This window comes from Hylobates moloch, unplaced genomic scaffold (genome assembly GCF_009828535.3).
Source record: "Hylobates moloch isolate HMO894 unplaced genomic scaffold, HMol_V3 SCAFFOLD_14, whole genome shotgun sequence".
In the NCBI taxonomy this organism is placed as follows: Eukaryota; Metazoa; Chordata; class Mammalia; order Primates; family Hylobatidae; genus Hylobates; species Hylobates moloch.
In genome coordinates this window covers 62,283,086-62,303,427 of record NW_026652289.1, presented here as the reverse complement: position 1 = coordinate 62,303,427, position 20,342 = coordinate 62,283,086, and the positions used below count along the sequence as shown (strand labels likewise).

The window sequence follows — 20,342 nt, the reverse complement described above, 5'->3', positions numbered from 1 at the left end:
ATATATATACAGGTGTGTGTATATATATATTTTGAGACGGAGTTTCACTCTTTGCCCAGGCTGGAGTGCAGTGGCACGACCTCGGCTCATTGCAACTTCTACCTCCTGGGTTCAAGCGATTCTCCTGCCTAAGCCTCCCTAGTAGCTGGAATTACAGGCGATGTGCTACCACACCCAGCCAATTTTTGTATTTTTAGTAAAGACAGGGTTTCACCATGCTGACCTCAAATGATCTGCCTTCCTCAGCCTCCTAAAGTGCTGGGATTACAGGCGTGAGCCACTGCGCCTGGCTAGGTTTTATATTTTTCTTTGTGCCACTTAAGACCACCTGATGTTACACATTTGTTCATTGATTTGTCTGTCTCCTCACACTAGAATTTAAGCTTCATGACAGTGGGGGACTTGGTCAGTTCCTTGACTGCCCACACAGAGCCCACAGGTAAGGTAGCAGGTGTTCAGTGGACAGGAGGTGATGACCATTAGAGCATGGCAGCAGGGTGGGTAGAAGAGGACAGGTGTAAGTGTCAGAGGGCCTGGGATCTGCTTTCAGCTTTACCCAGTTTTTGCTGTGTGACTTTGAACAAGTTGCTGGATCTCTTGGGCCTTAGCCTTTTTTTTTTTGGAGACAGAGTCTCATTCTGTCACCCAGGCTGGGGTGCAGTGGTGTGATCTTGGCCCACTGCAACCTCTGCTTCCCAGGTTCAAACGATTCTCCTGCCTCAGCCTCCTGAGTAGCTGGGGATTACAGGCGTGTTCCACTACACTCTGCTAATTTTTGTATCTTCACTAGAGACAAGGTTTTGCCATCTTGGCCAGGCTGGTCTTGAACTCCTGACCTCTGGTGATCTGCCCACCTAGGCCTCCCAAAGTGCTGGGATTACAGCCGTGAGCCACCATGCCCTGCTGGGCCTTAGACTTTTTGTTTCCATCGTGAAGGGGAGGAACTAGGTGCCCTCTAAGGCTACTTCTGGCACCTCTCTTCTGAAAGTCTATGTGTAGGAGACGAGGGTCGCAGAGAGGTTTGCAAAGATTTGTATCCTGTGTTCCTTTACTGAAGAGCCTGACTTGGGTCTGCACACTGTGGGGTAGGGGAGTGACATGATGAGGGCTGGGTCTTAGGAGGACTACACCAGTGGTGCAGGGTGTGCATGCATGTATCCATGGTGCATTTAGAACCATTCATTCAACAAGGGCTTTTGGAGCACCTGCCCTCTGTCAGATACTGTTTGGGCTCAGGGCTTAGAGTGGTGAGGCAGACAACCAACATCCTGCCCTCCTGCAGCTGATTGGGGCAGAGAGAGGCTAGAGCTGGCCTGGAATGGTAATTACCCCCAGGCTGAAGATGAAGAGGGGCCAAGTGGAGTTGGGGCACTGGGATATTATAGGGTCATGATTTTTTAAAAATTATTTTTATTTTAATTTTTTTTTGAGACAGTTTCACTCTTGTTGCCCAGGCTGGAGTGCAGTGGCGTGGTCTCAGCTCACTGCAACCTCTGCCTCCCAGGTTCAAGTGATTCTCCTGCCTCAGCCTCCCGAGTAGCTGGGATTACAGGCATGGGCCACCACGCTAACTTTTTTATTTTTATTTATTTATTTAATATATTTTTTGAGACGGAGTGTGGCTCTGTCACCCAGGCTGGAGTGCAATGGCATGATCTCGGCTCACCACAACCTCCTCCTCCCAGGTTCAAGTGATTCCCCTGCCTCAGCCTCCCAAGTAAATGGGATTACAGGTGCCCGCCACCACGTCCGGCTAATTTTTGTATTTTTAGTAGAGATGGGAGTTTCACCATGTTGGTCAGGCTGGTCTCAAACTCCTGACCTCAGGTGATCTTCCTGCCTTGGCCTCCCAGAGTGCTGGGATTATAGGCGTGAGGCACTGCCCGGCTTTTGTTTTTCAATTTGTCCTTGGAAAGATACTTAAATAGACCTGTTTGAGAATAAATAGCTGGCCATGGTGACTCACACCTGTAGTCCCAGCTACTTGGGAGGCTGAAGCAGGTGTATTGCTTGAGCCCAGGAGTTCAAGCCCAGCCTGGGCAATGTAGTGAGACTCTGTGTCTAAAAAAAAATAATAAATAAATGCATTCATATAACACAGTATCGAAGACAAAAATAAACGTTATTAGTGGCTCTGCTGGGTTGTATTATAGGAGGTTTGGGTTTTTTCTGTGATTTTCTGGATGTCCTATATGGTGTCTATATTACGACTATTAATATAGACACCATACAGGTTTAGGATGTCATGGTTTAAGATGTTTCCTAGATGTGGTCTGCCCTCAAAGTGAGTCTCATTGTTTGCTGATGTCTGCTCCACAAAGCCCTGCTCCAGGGGCCTTCACCAAGTCCCAGCCTTGGCTTTCTCACTTATAAATGAGGATAATTGACCCTGGTCTGTGCACTTTACAGGACAGTTGTATGAATCAGAGGATACAGTGGAAGAAAAAATGTTTGGAAATTTAGGTCTCTGCAAACTAAGGGCCAATGTACTGGTATTTGTGACAGTGACCGGATGGGTGGGATGGGGTGATAATAAGAGTGCAAGGAAGGGGGATGGGGGCATCGTTTTGACTCTGAGGAGCAGCTTTAAGGCCTCTCACGTTCCAGCTCCAGGTAGCAAGGGGTTCCCCTTGACTGGCAGGGTAGATGTAGCTGTGTAGGCTGTTAGGTGAGTGACTCCAGTGGAACGGAATGGAATCATGACTCAGCTTCCACCCCTGCCGCACATATTCATAAGAAAAAGACCCACATGCTCCGTGCCTGGTGCAGAAGTCTAGAATGGGAATTCCCTCCAAACCCTGTCCCCTTCTAGCCTGTGTAGCCTCAGCAAGCAGATAGGTCGTATTACTTGTTTTTTTCTGCCTCCTTCATGATCCAACCATAGATACTATATCTTACCAGTAGGGGTGGTTGAAGCAACAGACTTTGAAATCCTGACTGTTGATGATAACGGACTCCTTCCTGTGGATCATCTGGCCAAGTCTGCATTCTTAGAGAGTGGAAATCAACTGTCTTTCTGTTCTACAGCAGCTGCTCATTTCATCTCCTGACAGTTGCCTCTTGAACTCAGAACAAAGGGCCTTGGTGTACAGTGTTTGCAAATCAAGGGCTGCCTCTGATGGCGGATGGGGGTGTTGTCCTGGGACTCATGGTCAGGGCTGGTCTGTGTGGAATGCTGACCCTTCTCTTCCCCAATCTACCTGTGTGAGTTCCTTCCTTTTCTATTTTCTCTTCCCTGCAGATGTCAAGCCCTCCAACATCCTAGTCAACTCCCGTGGGGAGATCAAGCTCTGTGACTTTGGGGTCAGCGGGCAGCTCATCGACTCCATGGCCAACTCCTTCGTGGGCACAAGGTCCTACATGTCGGTATGAACAGAAGTTTCCATTGCTTGAGCTTCTTGTACGGTCAGGGATAGGAGCCCAGTGGGTATCTTTCCTGTGGAGCCAGAGTCTTGTGCTGGGTAGGGGACAAGAAGTGAGGGAGGATGCACAGTGGTCTGCCCTGAGGAGATGAAGTTGAATGGGAAGATGGTCTTGGTCTTTCTTAGGCCTTGGAGCATAACTGGGATATTGGGGCCTTGACTCACTGAAAGGACTGTCCAGCTCCAGAGTGTGGCTTTCATTCTGAAGGATTGTGAGCTCCAGCTCCCCTCTGGGCATCTCTACATGATCGTCTTCAGATCCACAAACCCAGGATGCTCAGATATGATCCACCCCAAACTACCTCACCTCCTCCTTTTCTCTTAGCAGTAAATAGACAGCATCATCTCCCTGGTTTCTCAAGGTAGAAACCTGAGCATTGGCTTTTAACCTGCCTTCTCGGCAGCCCATCCTTTCAGTATCTTGTAGCTCCCAACCCCTGAGAGTCTGTTCAGAATTGTCCAGCCTCTTTTCTCCCTCCTATGTCTGTCAGACATCTACCCCTCCTTCTAACTGCAGCACAACTGGACCCCTTGCTGGAGTTTCTGCTCCACTTCAGCCAACACCGTGTGTTGGGGGAATTCCCTCCTGCTCCCGGCTCTGCTGGCTCACACTGTCACCAGAGCGTTGTGTGGGGCCATCCTCACACTGTGGCAGCACCAGTGTGTTTTCTTCCCTCCTTCATGCCACCGGTTCCTTGGGGACAGAGGCAAGGTGTCTCTCTTGTCCCTAGTGCCTGGCATGGGGCCTGGCATGTGGTAGGTGTTCAGGGAATGCTTGGCAAGTGGGTAGATGTTTAGTTGGCTGAGTGGGAGGGTACATGGATAAAACATTTCTGAGAATGATTCGGAAAGGTGGAAACGTGAGTCTGGGCCAGTGCTGAAGTGCGGCAGAGTGGAGGAGCGTTGGAGTGAGTAGGCAGTCTTTACAGAAGTGGCGGGGAGTGCAGGCCCGTGTGGAGGGGGGGACAGGAGCAGAGGCTCAGATCTTAACTTGTAGAAAGCATTTTATGTGTTCTCTGTCAAAGCACATGTCATGTCCCTGGAAGGTCTCATTTGATCCATGTGGTTGTCCCAGGAAATAAAGATTATTGTTCCCATTTTAAAGGTGAGGAAGTCTAGATTCAGGGAGGTTAAGCAACCTACCTACTTAACCTTGCTGAGCCAGGATTGAAAGCTAGCTGCCCCCTTGCCAGGCAGATGCCCTTTGCACAGCACACCCTCATTTGCCTCTTGGGGAGGATTTGGCACCTGTGCCCAGATCCCAGTGTGAACACATCCTCATTCCTTCTTGCTGGCGCCTACCCCCCACTGTGACTCCAGCCACTGTCAACATCACTCACCTGGCACTGACCCACATCCCCACCCCTCCCCTCCAGTGACCCACAGTGGAACTCTCTTTCTCTGTCATCTCCTCATTGCTTCTTCCCTAAATGTCTAATAACTGAGCAGCTGGCATCCTGGGCCATTTGACTGCCAACTCTCAAGTTCAAAATCCATTAACAGGCCCTGGGAGTTACTAATCAAGGGTTTAATGGTTGGGGTTTTTGTGGTTATATGGTCAGTTACGAAATAGTCCAGTGTTGGAGTTAGTGAAAAATGCTACGGGAGAAGTTAATGTCTAAATGAATATACTATGGCCGGAATAAAGATTTTTTTGGTAGGGTTCTTGAAATACATGTGCTATTTCAAATAATGCTCATTAAAAATAATGCTTTTGTATAGCACTGTATACTTTTTTCTCTTTGGCTTTTCCCACCAATATCAACCAATATTTGTATAGCATTTTACAACATCTGACATACATTTTCTTTTCTTTTTTTTTTTTTTGCGATGGAGTCTCACTGTGTCACCCAGGCTGGAGTGCAGTGGCACAATCTCGGCTCACTGCAAGCTCTGCCTCCCAGGTTCACTCCATTCTCCTGCCTCAACCTCCCGAGTAGCCGGGACTACAGGCGTGTGCCACCACGCCCGGCTAATTTTTTTGTATTTTTAGTAGAGACGGGGTTTCACCGTGTTAGCCAGGATGGTCTCGATCTCCTGACCTTGTGATCCACCCGCCTCGGCCTCCCAAAGTGCTGGGGTTACAGGTGTGAGCCACCGCACCTGGCCATACATTGTCATTTGATTTGATCTTCTTAGTAATCCTAAATAGAGTTTTCTTATGTCATTGTTACTGTCATTTTCATCAGCAGTAGCCACCCCCCACCTTTTTTTTTTTCTGACATGGAGTTTTCGCTCTTCTTGCCCAGGCTGGAGTGCAGTGGCGCGATCTCGGCTCGCTGCAACCTCTGCCTCCCGGGTTCAAGCAATTCTCCTGTCTCAGCCTCCCAAGTAGCTGGGATTACAGGCATGCAACACCATGTCCAGCTAATTTTTGTATTTTTAGTAGAGATGGGGTTTCGCTATGTTGGCCAGCTGGTCTCGAACTCCTGATCCTGATCTCATGTGATCCGCCTGCCTCAGCCTCCCAAAGTGCTGCGATTATAGGTGTAAGCCACTGCGTCCCGGCCCAGCAGCAGCCCCATTTTATAGATAAGGCTGATATTCAGGATCCTTTAGCTTATAAGTCCCAGAACTGGGATTTAAGCCTCAGGCCCACTGACCCCAGATCTTTTGTTCTATGTATCCACGGCACCACCTCATTCCCAACTCGCATTCCATAAGCTTCACGTTTCAGATTCAGTGACAAGATGAGCCTCTCATGCTGGGCTTCGGACAGGCTGCCCTGCGCATGCAAGACTGTGGCCAAGCTGGGTAAAGCTGGAACCACAGGCTGTAGTGGCAGCCAGGGCCCAGCCGATTACATGTGGTCTGTCAATTTAGGCCAGATTATAGGAGAAATAGAGCAGGGATGAGGGGTCAAAGCCAAAGAAGCCAGCTAGGATTTGGTAAACATAATGTTGGGGGTAGGCCGGAGGCCAAATTCAAGAGGTTAGTGGAGCTCTTGAAATAGGATATGCACTATTGAGAAGGGACAGAAGAGAAAATGCATTAGCAGACCCAGGGGTCCAAGTTAGGCTTGGTGGTTATAACTGTCTGTCTCTCCTGCAGCCAGAAAGACTCCAGGGGACTCATTACTCTGTGCAGTCAGACATCTGGAGCATGGGACTCTCTCTGGTAGAGATGGCAGTTGGGAGGTATCCCATCCCTCCTCCAGATGCCAAGGAGCTGGAGCTGATGTTTGGGTGCCAGGTGGAGGGAGATGCGGCTGAGACCCCACCCAGGCCAAGGACCCCTGGGAGGCCCCTTAGCTGTGAGTAGCCTGGTGTGTCCCCATCTTGGACTGTCGGAGGGGAGGGTCCCTTACTTTCAGGGGTTTCTGGAGGGCTGATTTTCTGTACATTCTGCCAAGACTGATTGTCTGTCCCTGGATGCCAGGCTAGGGCCAGGGGGAAGCAGCAGGGGTCTCCGGGTGGGTGTTGTTACTACCAACAACTTCTTACCATTTGTTGAGTTCGTACTATGTTCTAGGTACTGCACTTAGGACTTTGTATACATTATCTAACCTTTTGTGTTTATTTATTTTTATTATTAAGGGTCTTGCTGTGTCCCAGTGCAGTGGCTAGTCACAGTCTTCAACTCCTGGGCTCAAGCAGTCTTCCTCCCTCAGCCTCCAGAGTAGCTGGGACTACAGGCTATAATTTATTTGGGGGGGTTGGGAGGGAAGGGGCTCACTCTGTCACCCAGACTGGAGTACAATGGCATGATCACAGCTCACTGCAGCCTCAACCTCCCAGGCCCAAGTGATCTTCCTGCCTCAGCCTCCTGAGTAGCTGGGACCACAGTCACGTGCCACCATGCTCAGCTAGGTTGTTTTTTATTTTGTAGAGACATAGTCTCCTTATGTTGCTCAGGTTAGTCTTGAACTTTTGGGCTCAAGCAGTCCTCCCGCCTCAGCCTCCCAAAGTGCTGAGATTACAGGCATGATCCACCATGACTGGCTTCTAATTTGTGGGGTTTTTTTGTTTTGTTTTTGATACTGGGTCTTGCTCTGTCACCCAGGGTGGAGTACAGTGGCGCCATCATGGCTTACTGCAGCCTTGACCTCTTGGGCTCAAGTGATCCTCCTGCCTCAGCCTCCTGAGTAGCTGAGACCACAGGCATGCGACACCATGCCTGGCTAATTTTTTAATTTTTTTGGGTAGATGAGGTCTTGCTATGTTGACTAGGCTGGTCTGGAACTCCTGGGCTCAAGTGATCCTCCTGCCTTGGCCTCCCAAAGTGGTGGGATTATAGGCGTGAGCCGCTGCATTCTAATTTTTTTTTTTTTTTTTTTTTTGAGACGGAGTCTCACTCTGTCACTCAGGCTGGAGTGCAGTGGCGCGATCTCGGCTCACTGCAAGCTCCGCCTCCTGGGTTCACGCCATTCTCCTGCCTCAGCCTCCCGAGTAGCTGGGACTACAGGTGCCCGCCACCATGCCCAGCTAATTTTTTGTGTTTTTTAGTAGAGACGGGGTTTCACCGTGGTCTCGATCCCCTGACCTCGTGATTCACCCGCCTCGGCCTCCCAAAGTGCTGGGATTACAAGCGTGAGCCACCCTGCCTGGCCCGCATTCTAATTTTTAAATCATGACTTTTGGTAGATTTATTTTTTATTGAGATAGAATTGACATAAGACAAAATTCACATTTTAAAGTATGTAGTTCATTGGTTTTTAGTATATTGTTCCATGTTGTGTAGCCATCACCACTGTCTCATTCTGGAACATTTTCATTATCCCAGCAAGAAACCCCATCCCCCACTCCCCCCTGCCTGATCCACTGACAACCACTGATCTACTTTCTGTGTCCACGGATTTGCCTAGCATTATATAATTTTCATAGCATTTCATTTGTGATCACGATTATAATTCCATTTTAAAGATGAGGAAACTGAGGCACAGTGCACTTGGAAGGCCACATAGGCTTGTAAGTGGCCAAGTCTGACTCCCAAGATGATAGACACTGTGCAGTACCACCTGCCTCTCTGAATGTGAATACTGGGAAGTAAACCTGGTACTCAGGGAATAGCCTGACCTAGTCAACTGTTTTTTATGTAGCTCCTGTCTGGCCAGGGATACCTGCCCTATACCTCCATGAGGTCCACATGAGAGAGAGCTTGTATAAAGGGGAAAGCAGAGGGGGCTAGAGGTAGCTGACGGCAGGTCATTGGAAGGGCTGGTGGCTGTGGCCTGGTGACTCTAGGAGACAAAAGGAAGAAACGCAACTTCATGGAGAATTAAAACTAAGTCCTTTAGTTATTTAGTTGCTATCTCATTTGTGTGCCTCTCTCAATAGAAGGAAGGGGGAAAGGACAGACATAATTATTATGTCTCTGCTTTACAAAACTCAGAACTTTGGCTCAGCAGTGAACTGATTTGCCAAAGCTTACGAACTTAAGATGTGGCAGAGCCCAGACTTGTACCCTGGCCTTTGCTGGTCCCCTCTGTGTTCAAGCCTTATCTGTGGCTGTTGAATGTTTATTGTCCATGACCCTGTTCTGGTCCCAGGGATCCATGCCCAACCCCTTGCCTCATATTAACAAGTAATCTGTTTCTGAGAAGTATTTTTTCTTTTTATAAAATTTGTAGCATATGGAATGGACAGCCGACCTCCCATGGCAATTTTTGAGTTGTTGGATTACATAGTCAACGAGGTAAGTACTGCCTGGTTTCCTTCACCTTGGAATTTACTTGCTCATCTTAAGAAAACACCCAGGTGGCTGGGCGCAGTGGCTCATGCCTGTAATCCCAGCAGTTTGGGAGGCTGCGGCGGGTGGATCACACGAGGTGAGGAGTTTGAGACCAGCCTGGCCAACAAGACAAAACCCCATCTCTACTAAAAATACAAAAATTAGCTGGGCATGGTGGTGCACGTCTGTAGTCCCAGCTACTCGGGAGGCTGAGGCATGAGAATTGCTTGAACCTAGGAGGCGGAGGTTGACTCTGGAAAAAAAAACAAAACAACAAAAAACAAAACAAAAAACATCCCTGTCACAGGTTCAGTCTACTAGGGAGTTTAATTTACCTCTCTTTACTATATGCACAGCTTTATACTAAGCACCATGGGTGTAGAAAAGCAGTTTCAGGATTAGATCGTCGCTGCTTAAGGATTTGAGGGAGGCAGAGCATGTTGCATTTGTAGGAGTCAGAAAAAAAGCCACCCATCCTCTACTGCTGGGGACCTAGGCTAGATGGTTCTGGGTGGTAGTCATATTAAGGGAAGGGATATCTGAGGTTAGATACGCCATTGCCAGTCTCCTAGCGTGCACTGCTTTCTTCCAAATTTTCACATTAATTTCCCATGCAATTCTCCCAAGCATTGCTGAGGTAGGCCAAATTGGTTCCTTTTCAAACAGGTGAGGAAATTGAGCCTCCGAGATGAAAAGTAGCCCAGGTCCTTCCCACCCAGTGCTGTTTCTTCTTTGCCACCTCCCACCTCCCATTCTTACCTCCTAGGAGGCTTGGCTGCATGGCAGTTGTCCTACTGCAGCCTCTGCTGGCACACAGCCCTTCTGCTGCCTAGCTCTTTCCTGTTCAGAGGGAATGGATGCTGCCTCTGGAGGCCAAGCTGCTGGTCTCCTCTCTCCCTTGAATGGTCCCTTGATTCCCTCAGCAGCGGGGACAGTCTGCAGAGTGGGGCTTGCTCTGGGTCACTGTTCTAAGAGCCGAGTTCTAGTCCCCACCTCAGATCAGACTGACATGGCCCTCAGAGGAAGAGCACTAGGTTGGGCTTTGTGGTGGGGATCAGTGTCTCATTTTTAATCTCAAATTAAAAATGAGATTTTGGGCTGTACATCAGTGACATCATGGACATTATGTCTGTGGGTCAGCATGGGTACACACAGCTCCCAGCCCAGGTACATAAGTGGGCCCACATTTCCTGGACTGCATGGAACGCCATGAGCCCAGTGCTCCAGGGCCTTGTACTGTATAGTGCTGCATGATCACCATGGGAAAATCTGAAAACAGCCCCATTCCTGGAGTGTACAGGTAACATTCTTCCAGATCCAGCCCTCTGTCAGCTAATGTTTTATTAACTTTTCACTGCCTCTCTAGGGCTCAGAAAAGGGATTTTTAAAAACTGGTTTGCTTCTGCAGGTGCTGTCAGACCTGGGCTATGCCTGGTGGTTTGCACGTGTCCCTAGCTGTTGCTGCCAGTAAATTGCTGGTTATGTTTCCATGCTGCACCCAAGATTTACCATTGTAGAGTGTCAGAGCTTGAAAGGGTCCCTGAGATCATTAATTAGGCCCAACCTCTTCATGTCATAGAAGAGCAAACTGAGGCTCAGAGAGGAATAGTGATTAGTTCAAAATCACCAGACAAGTGAGTGGACTTGACTTTGTCCCAATTCTAAATGTGCTATTTGAGATCAGTGGTTCCAACATGGTTACCCAACAGGCAGCACTGGCCTTCTACCTGTGCCTTTCCTTGACTGGATGAGAGTAGCACTGCCTTTGGACTGCAGAGAAGACTTTTAAAAAAAGTAGCACTGGCTGGTGGGAGGGGTGGGATGGGGAGAGGAGATGGCTGGAGCAAGGAGCCAGGCATTTTTCTTATCTCAACATGTGTTTGCAGCCTCCTCCAAAACTGCCCAGTGGAGTGTTCAGTCTGGAATTTCAAGATTTTGTGAATAAATGGTAAGTTGGCTCCTTGTTCTCTGGAAGGGTACTCTGGATTTGTCAGGCTCCCCACCCCATTTCTGGAAGCACCAGCATTGCTTATGCAGGCACAGCTTTGCCCTTTCCCCTCCCCTCTGATGATTCTCGGCTGCTGCCATCAGCCCTTTTTTAGAGTGCCAAGACTTATGTGATATGTCTAACTACATCATGGATGTAGTAGCTGCTCCTTTTGGTACTTGCTCTCCAGAGATTGGCACGTTGCTTTTTGACCTTAGTTTAACTCAGCAAGAATGTAATAACTTACTGTGGGCATGATATTGTGCTTAGAACAGGAGGATGAATCAAGCCCAAGCAATCCTTAGCCTCTAGTGTGCAGAGAAGACAGGCATGCAAACATGTTATTTGAGCTAGAACCAGCGCCAGGCAATAGCTCTCACCTTGTCTTTCTTCCTTTAAGCTTAATAAAAAACCCCGCAGAGAGAGCAGATTTGAAGCAACTCATGGTGAGTCTGTTTATTCCAGATTCTTATAGTACCTGTTTATTGATTTGTTGTTGTTCTCTGTCAGTCATCTGTGCAGTACTTCCAGAGCCCATTCATTCCCTGCCCACTGTGGTCCAGCTGAGCCTGGGGCTGCAGAATACCAAACACCAGTCTCCTTTGCTTTCCCATCAGTTTAAGGGAAAGCTGGGGTGACCCCCGCAGCCTGAGTAAGCATATGCCAGAGAAAAGGTCTGAGGGGGCCACGGGAAAGAAAAGGCCAGCCCACCCCCTTCATGGGGATGGGGCCTTTCCCTAATACTGACTGCCTCAACTTACATTCAGCCTCCTTCCAGAGTCACTCTCCACCTGCTGTCTCGTTTGGTGGCAGTGGGAATAGCTAAGTAATACTGTAGATACCTGGACAGCCACAGACAGTGTATTTAGTATAATATGCACTAAGTCCATCATTTTCTTTGTCCCTTGTAACAAGCCTGTGAGGCATTTAAGGCAGAGTTACTGTCTCCATACTGCAAGAGTAGACTCCAAGAGGTGACTTGCCCAAGGCCTCACAGCTGCTGTGAATGGTGGAGCGGGTCTTTGGGCCTGCAGCTGGCCCCACTGTTGCTCAGGGGCAGGTGCCAGGTGCTCTTTCCAAGTGCAGCACAAGCTCTAGACCTGAAACTCTTGGATTTTCCTTCCTGGTGGGTTTTGTTTTGTTTTTTGTTTCTTTTTAACACCACGTTCTCTCATTTCCTTACATGCAGGTTCATGCTTTTATCAAGAGATCTGATGCTGAGGAAGTGGATTTTGCAGGTTGGCTCTGCTCCACCATCGGCCTTAACCAGCCCAGCACACCAACCCATGCTGCTGGCGTCTAAGTGTTCAGGAAGCAGCAAAGAGTAAGTCCCCTGCCCAGTGGTTTGCCATGTCTCTTTTGGGCCTCCTTCCCATGCCTGTCTCTGTTCAGATGTGCATTTCACCTGTGACAAAGGATGAAGAACACAGCATGTGCCAAGATTCTACTCTTGTCATTTTTAATATTACTGTCTTTATTCTTATTACAATTATTGTTCCCCTAAGTGGATTGGCTTTGTGCTTGGGGCTATTTATGTGTATGCTGATGATCAAAACCTGTGCCAGGCTGAATTACAGTGAAATTTTGGTGAATGTGGGTAGTCATTCTTACAATTGCACTGCTGTTCCTGCTCCATGACTGGCTGTCTGCCTGTATTTTCGGGATTCTTTGACATTTGGTGGTACTTTATTCTTGCTGGGCATACTTTCTCTCTAGGAGGGAGCCTTGTGAGATCCTTCACAGGCAGTGCATGTGAAGCATGCTTTGCTGCTATGAAAATGAGCATCAGAGAGTGTACATCATGTTAGTTTATTATTATTATTTGCTTTTCATGTAGAATTCAGCAGTTGACATCCAAATCTAGCCAGAGCCCTTCACTGCCATGATAGCTGGGGCTTCACCAGTCTGTCTACTGTGGTGATCTGTAGACTTCTGGTTGTATTTCTATATTTATTTTCAATATACTGTGTGGGATACTTAGTGGTATGTCTCTAAGTTTTGATTAATGTTTCTTAAATGGTGGAATTATTTTGAATGTCACAAATTGATCAAGGCATTAAAATGTCCGATTTCTCTTTCTCCATATCCAAGTACCAATGCTGTTGTAAACAACGTGTATAGTGCCTAAAATTGTATGAAAATCCTTTTAACCATTTTAACCTAGATGTTTAACAAATCTAATCTCTTATTCTAATAAATATACTATGAAATAAAAAAGGATGAAAGCTACTTTTGCTTTTGTGGTAAGCTTTTCAATTTCTTTAGTACACAAGATATACTGGTTTAGCCAAGCATCATTGGTGAGGGGGAAAGGTGAAGAGGAGGAGGAGGCTGGAAGGCAGAAACACCACACCAAGTTCAGTGCTTTGGACTAATGGGGCTTCCTGTAATTTCAATCTCTGGACTCAGTCCAACTCTTCTCACCCAACACCCTTATCTGTTACTCTTCCAACCACCTTCCTTGTGGGACCTGTGAATAGATCCTGTATATTCGTTTGATCTCTTTATACAAGGGAAAAGCAGCTGATGGGGGACTGGGAGCAAATCTGAGAAAAATCACAAAACATTTCTTATCTCACAGAACATTTTTCATTTTCCATATACCAATAGTTGAGCCGAAGGCCTGCCTACACTTTCAGGCTGTCATGCTCATAGGAGGGCCTTGCTGGCGACCAGCTTGCCTACCTGGTGTGGGAGCTTTCTGCATAACATAGGACAGTCTGTCTCCTTTGCGACATTAAGCAATGGTTTCCCTTCTTTCACCACTTACACTTAACCACACCTTCCTGGAAAGGAGGAATGTGCCTGGCGCTGGCTTTGTCATGCCTGTGAGGTGGCAGTGATGTCACGAAGCCATTGGGAACTTTTAGGTACATTTGAGGCTGCCTGGTCAATACCTCTCCGCTCATTGTTTTCTTTGAAAGGGCAGGTTATAGAAACTAAAGCCAACATATATATTTATAAATAGAAGGCCCATTCCTTTTTAGATTAAAAACAAAACTTGGGTAAATAATCTTCTAAGTAGGTAGTCCAATCTAGAGGTACCAGAGCTTGGGATATTGCCAGGATTTAAAAAAAAATGATCAGTGTTGTATATACTGCTGCCTAAGCTAGTCAGTTTTTTCTCTCACTGTGAGGTATAGCTTTTCTTTTTTTTTTTTGAGATGGAGTCTCGCTCTGTCGCCCAGGCTGGAGTGCAGTGGCGCAATCTCGGCTCACTGCAAGCTCCGCCTCCCGGGTTCACGCCATTCTCCTGCCTCAGCCTCTCCGAGTAGCTGGGACTACAGGCGCCCGCCACCACGCCCGGCTAATTTTTTTGTATTTTTAGTAGAGACGGGGTTTCACCGTGGTCTCGATCTCCTGACCTCGTGATCCACCCGCCTCGGCCTCCCAAAGTGCTGGGATTACAAGTGTGAGCCACCGCGCCCGGCCGAGGTATAGCTTTTCTAAGTCAACAGTTTAACTTACACATTTTCAACATATAAACGTTCAGGCTGGGTTTTAACATTTATACCGTTTCCTTTACAAATGACAGGATACCACCACTACTGAGAATGTTTCATTAAAATGAGAATACTACATCCTTCCTTAGGAGAAATGTTATAACCTGGTATCTAAAACCTAGATCTGACGTGAGCCACCGCGCCCGGCCGAGGTATAGCTTTTCTAAGTCAACAGTTTAACTTACACATTTTCAACATATAAACGTTCAGGCTGGGTTTTAACATTTACACTGTTTCCTTTACAAATGAGAATACTACATCCTTAGGAGAAATGTTATAACCTGGTATCTAAAACCTAGATCTGACCACTTTCATGCTCAGTGTCTTTTGAGGGGTGTTTAGATTTTTTTTTTTTATTATTTTTAGCCAAGAATTACGATCCCCGCATGAATCTTGCAGTGTTTTGAGCTCCCAATGCCAGATTCTTACTGAGATACCAATGATAGTTGGATTTTTAAATGATCTCATTAGCACCTCATAGCAGCCTGTGAAACTGCTAGAGCAGATGTGAGTATCTTCACCTTGCAGATGGGAAAGTGAGTTGCAAAGAGGTGAGAGGACAAGTGACCAGTTAGTCGTAGAGCTGGAATTCATAGTCAGCTTTTCCAGCTTTTAAAACCCATGCTCATATTTTAAATTAGAACCCCCAAATTTATGTACCTTGATGCTTTTTGTTCCCAAACTGTCTTCTCGTTGTGTGTTCTAAGGAACATGCTCATTTTAAACTTCTGGCTGTTTCCTCTAAGAGCAGCTCAAAATAACTTCAATGAAATGTGGATTAACAAAAAAGTATTCTTTGTTTTCTTTGGGAACTGTTACGTAAGTTCTGCTTGACATGATTCTTTGTGTTTTGTTTGGCTTTTACTGTTGCTTGGGCAGGGGAAATTAATTTTATAAAATTAAGCAACTACTTATTTCATGATATAGTGGTCAGTGGAAAAGGGACAGTATGCAGAAATGAACCTCAACTTCAGATACTAAGTAACAACTCTTACTCTGTAACTGTCATCTGTTAACAAAAATCCAGTCTTCCAGCCTGGTGTAGTGGCTCACGTGTGTAATCCCAGCACTTTGGGAGGTCGAGGTGGGCGGAAAACCTGAGGTTGGGAGTTCGAGAGCAGCCTGACCAACATGGAGAAATCCCGTCTCTACTAAAAATACAAAATTAGCCAGGCGTGGTGGTGCATGCCTGTAATCCTAGCTACTCTGGAGGCTGAGGCAGGAGAATCACTTGAACCCAAGAGGGGGAGGTTGCAGTGAGCTGAGATCACACCATTGCACTCCAGCCTGGGCAATAAAACTCCGTCTCAAAACAAAACAACAAAAAATCCAGTCTTCCAACATTGGCACATCTCTCTTAAGGGCCAGAAATGGATTTCAAACCATCCTGTTGTATCTTTTTCCTCAGAGAAGGAACTGCTGCTTCTCTCTGTCGCTATCTAGAAACCAGCAGGCTCCATGATGGCTATTTATAATTTATTTATAAAAACATTTTACCAGTGAGTGATGTCTCAAGTGAGAGGTGATAACAGCTACACAAAGCAGTTTATAGCATGCAATATTTCAGTGCCTCTGAGAGGCAGCAACAGCTTGTGCTCTCAAATGGCCCTCAGTCCTTCCCCTTGTCATCTTTCTGTCCTAGACTGTGTCCTAACTTCTCACAAGGGTTCAGCGGCATGTAAACAGCCTTTAATTGATTTTCTTCAAAGAGGCATTGTTGACTGGAAAGACTGGTTTGTATTTAAATTCTGCTCTTTTTGCAAATGCCAGACTTTCTCAGCAGTATTTCAGAGGAAATTTTGTTTTGAACAGTTAACCGAATCTGACCAGATTACAGACAGCACCACCCATATTGCTCAATGCTAAGACACAGCATCTTTGATTTTCTGTATGTCATAACATTCTGAAGCTTGAGTTACTGATGTAGCCATTTTTGCAACTACACATCCTCCTTATAGTTCTTGCTTTCCTTTCAAGCACATCACAGGGCCCAGGGCAAGATGATTTCCTTGAGGAGAAGTAGCCTGAGACTTAGAAATGCAATTTGTATAACTGACCGGCCTGGCTTTCCCCCTCCTTTAGGAATCTGATTCTTCTTCCTCTTCCTCCTCCTCCTCTTCCATCACATGACTCTTTGTGCTCAGCTCCAGGGTCGTTTGGTTGATTGATGCTTCATTGTCTACATGCACCAACATCTGTATTGGCCAAGGGCATCACAGATTAGTAGGAAAGATGCTGGCCTCAAAACAGCAAATTCTTAAAAAATGATATAAAATCAGATCTCAATTGCATATCTATCCCCAGTACTTATGACTAAGAGGTATGGCCACTTTCCTTTTATACCCCCACCTCCATTACCAAAATGGGGCAAAAGCAAATGCCCCAGATTCACTAGAATGTTACCTCATTTACAAACATTATTACAGAAAGCTCCATAAGATTTGTGCCAACTTACATGTGCTGCTGTATCATGGTTTTAAATGTCTTAACACACAAAATCTGGGAGAACTGCTCAAATATTGTGTACTTAGAAACAAGATTTTGCTGACTTACTTGAGGGCATTTGGTAAGAGATGAGTATGATGGGGACTGGAACTCATCTTTTAGCACTGTGCTTTGTACTTGAAGCCACACTCTTGAATCCCAAGGTTACTTATTCACAAAAAAGCAAGAGTTTTGACATCGTCCTACAAAAATCCCCACTCTTCCCCGGGTTCATCTGAGTAACTAGACAGAATGGATGATGAGGAGGATGGAAGTAAAACATTAGTAACTACTTAATAAATTAGTGTATAACCAGCTGGTAGGAAGGTGGTTAATGGAGAGTTGCCACCTTATTAAACCAGAAAATTGTTATCAGCACTTCTCAGAGCCCTTTGGGCTATGTAATGTGATTTACAACAGTTCTTCACCACCCAAGCAGCATGGGAGCAGAGCAGACTTTGCATTCTCTCCTAGGCCTGCACTTGATTAAGCTTACATCATGTGACTGTTCAGGTACAGTGTGAGAAGACAGCATCTCATCCCCTCTTCTAGAACTGATCATTGATTGGAGGGCTAATTCTTCAACCTAGAAAAGAAGAGTTGAGGACACTTTTCCTTACTATTTCACTGGACTACTGATGTGGGTAAACTGCTGGGCACACTATGAAAGGTTTGCATCAAGAGAGGGAATGAAAACTATCTCTGTGTTGCTCTAGAGGGAAAGTTGGGGTGGTAGGCTCTTAGGTTTTCTCTCTTTTAAGGAGATGAGTAAAGAAAGACTCTAGCCCTTTTCCCCTGGGCTGAACAGGTGTTCTGGCTGAGTCATGGCTTCCACTTCCACAGACCTAGCAACTCAAAGTACAAGTGTGTCATTAAAACAGCCAGGTGTCATCTGATTCCTGAGAGAGAGAGATTCCCTGAGGCTGTTATTCAGTAATGAGAAGGTGAAGGAAAGAATAGAAAACAGAGGTGTTTGCTGAAGCATAAGGAAATCTGGGCTTTGGAGGTGGTCATCAGTACACTCATTAAGTACTTGTAAGGGTACTGTGGCAATACAGAAACACAAATAAGTGGAGGGCATTATGACTTCCCTAAGGAGGCTGGGCGCGGTGGCTCACGCCTGGAATCCCAGCGCTTTGGGAGGCCGAGGCGGGCGGATAACGAGGTCAGGAGATCGAGAACATCCTGGCTAACACTGTGAAACCCCGTCTCTACTAAAAGTAAAACTTCCCTAAGGAAAAATGCTTATGATTTTGATATGTCACAGGTGTACAATATTTTTCATTTTACAAAGGGCTTTGGTAATCCTCATCTCATATGGACTTAAAGTTTCTGAAAAAGGGCCGAGCCCAGTGGCTCATGCCTGTAATCCCAGCACTTAGGGAGGTAGAGGCAGGTGGATCACCTGAGGTCAGGAGTTCAAGAACACCCTGGCCAACATGGTGACACCCCGTCTCTACTAAACACAAAAAATTAACCCAGCGTGGTGGTGCATGCCTGTAATCCCAGCTACTTGGGAGGCTGAGACAGGAGAATCCCTTGAACCTGGGAGGCGGAGATTGCAGTGAGCCAAGATTGCGTCATTGCACTCTAGCCTGAGCAACAAGAGCGAAACTCTGTCTCAAAAAAAAATTCTGAAAAGGACACTGAGCAGGGATTAGCATAATAACCTCCCTGGGACTTTTTTTTTTTTTTTTTAAAGGCAGGGTCTCCCCATATAGTTGCATGCTGGAGTGCAGTGGCACAATCTGGGCTCTCTGCAGCTTTGACTTCCTGGGCTTTGGCCATCCTCCCACCTCAGTTTCCCACGTAGCTGGACTACAGGCACGCACCACCATGCTCAGCTAATTTTAATTTTTTTGGTAAGGCCGGCTGCGATGGCTCACGCCCGTAATCTCAGCACTTTGGAAGGCCGAGGCGGGCTGATCGCTTGAGCTCAGGAGTTCGAAACCAGCCTGGGCAACATGGCGAAACCCCGTCTCTACCAAAAATACAAAAATTAGCCGGGCGTGGTGGTGCACGCCTGTAATCCCAGCTACTTGGGAAGGTGAAGCACGAGAATCGCTTGAACCCAGAAGGCGGAGGTTGCAGTGAGCCGAGATCGTGTCACTGCACTCCAGCCTGGGAGATACAGTGAGGCCCTGTCTCAATTTTTTGTAGAGACGAGGTCTCACTATATTGCCCGGGCTGAGGGACTGCATTATGCACAGGTTTGGGAAGTGGCCCACGTGGGCCTCAATCCCCACTCCTCCTCAAGGCCATGGCGTCAGTAACAAGAGCCACCGGAGGCTCCAGACGTTAGGACAAGTCTCTTCTCCCAGGGCCTCAGTTTCTTCCTTGGTAGCATGGGAGGATCTAGGAGTTCCTCTGGCTTGGCAAAACTAGAGCATTTCAAGCGCCAAGACAAACTAGAAAACAGCAGCTCAGGAGGAAGGGGTTGGTGGCCAGAGGGGTCTAGGCGAGCCTTCGGGAGGGAGCACTTCCTCAGCGTGCTGTCTGAGGGCCATCAACATTTACAGGAAGAAGCAGGTAGGACTGCACTTGCCAAACACAGATCCCTGGGCCTCACCCTACACTTGCGAGGTCAAGATTCTGAGAGATAGGGCCTAAGAAGCGCACAGCAAACTCCCCAGGTGATTCAGATACCGGTTTGTTTGTAAACCTGTAAATTGGCGCCACCATAGCTGGTGAGTAGCGGAAAACTGGCCGCAGCAGGTGGTCACCGCTAAGGCCCAGGTTTAGGGGAAATGGTCGCTCGGGAGGAATGGAGGAGGGGCAGAAGAGGTCCGCGGGGTCACCTTGAGGCGGTTCAGCTGGTCGTGCAGGGCTGCCTTCAACCGCAGCAGCGTCTCCTCCTCCTTGCGCAGTTCCTGAAGCCGGCTCAGCATGTTGCTCGGTCACATAGCCAACGTCTGCGCTGCTGTCGGCCCGGCACTCGGTGATGACGCCATCGCCGCCGACTCCCGGAAACCGAGCGGGGAGGCGGGGCTGCCCGACACATTGGGGAAAGGCGAGAGGTGCGCCCCCTTCCGGCGCCCGCCGCAGCCTGGCCACTCCGCGGGGGGACCAGCTGCAGGAAGGGGTACAGCCTGTGTCAAAACACCTTGATTCATAAGTAATGATCAGGATTTCGAAATTTGATCCATGGAGCTGTAAAGAACCTTTAGAAATCTTGGGTTTGGCTATCCTTTAATCCGATAGGCCATTTCCGCACCAAGTGGTCAAACACCGTTTCAAATGACCGGGTGAACAGCACTTCCAATGTGGTGTTCCAGC

The 20,342-nt window shown here is 47.3% G+C and overlaps 2 protein-coding genes across 4 annotated transcripts in view; one reads left to right on the top strand and one right to left on the bottom strand.

Moving 5' to 3' along the window:
• The window catches only part of MAP2K1 (mitogen-activated protein kinase kinase 1), a 110,281-nt gene extending 96,973 nt beyond the window's left edge, over positions 1–13,308 (top strand). Inside the window, exons 6-11 of the mRNA XM_032175632.2 lie at positions 3,242–3,366; positions 6,474–6,675; positions 8,992–9,056; positions 10,979–11,040; positions 11,480–11,525; positions 12,269–13,308. Coding sequence (XP_032031523.1) covers positions 3,242–3,366; positions 6,474–6,675; positions 8,992–9,056; positions 10,979–11,040; positions 11,480–11,525; positions 12,269–12,382 — 614 coding nt within the window. The 3' untranslated portion in view covers positions 12,383–13,308. The remainder of the gene's footprint in view (positions 1–3,241; positions 3,367–6,473; positions 6,676–8,991; positions 9,057–10,978; positions 11,041–11,479; positions 11,526–12,268) is intronic.
• SNAPC5 (small nuclear RNA activating complex polypeptide 5) lies at positions 12,375–20,007 on the bottom strand. Of its 3 annotated transcripts, XM_032175635.2 has the most exons (4): positions 19,865–20,007; positions 17,563–17,652; positions 16,640–16,777; positions 12,375–12,484 (listed from the first exon to the last, which is right to left on the bottom strand). In XM_032175635.2, the coding sequence occupies exons 1-3, from the start codon at positions 19,952–19,954 to the stop codon at positions 16,661–16,663; spliced, it is 297 nt and encodes a 98-aa protein (XP_032031526.1). In that variant the 5' UTR covers positions 19,955–20,007; the 3' UTR covers positions 12,375–12,484; positions 16,640–16,660. The 3 variants fall into 3 exon arrangements, with proteins under 3 accessions (XP_032031526.1, XP_032031525.1, XP_032031527.1); XM_032175634.2 differs by lacking the exon at positions 12,375–12,484 and having other exon boundaries at positions 16,045–16,777; XM_032175636.2 differs by lacking the exons at positions 12,375–12,484; positions 17,563–17,652 and having other exon boundaries at positions 16,045–16,777.
• Positions 20,008–20,342: the final 335 nt, after the last annotated feature.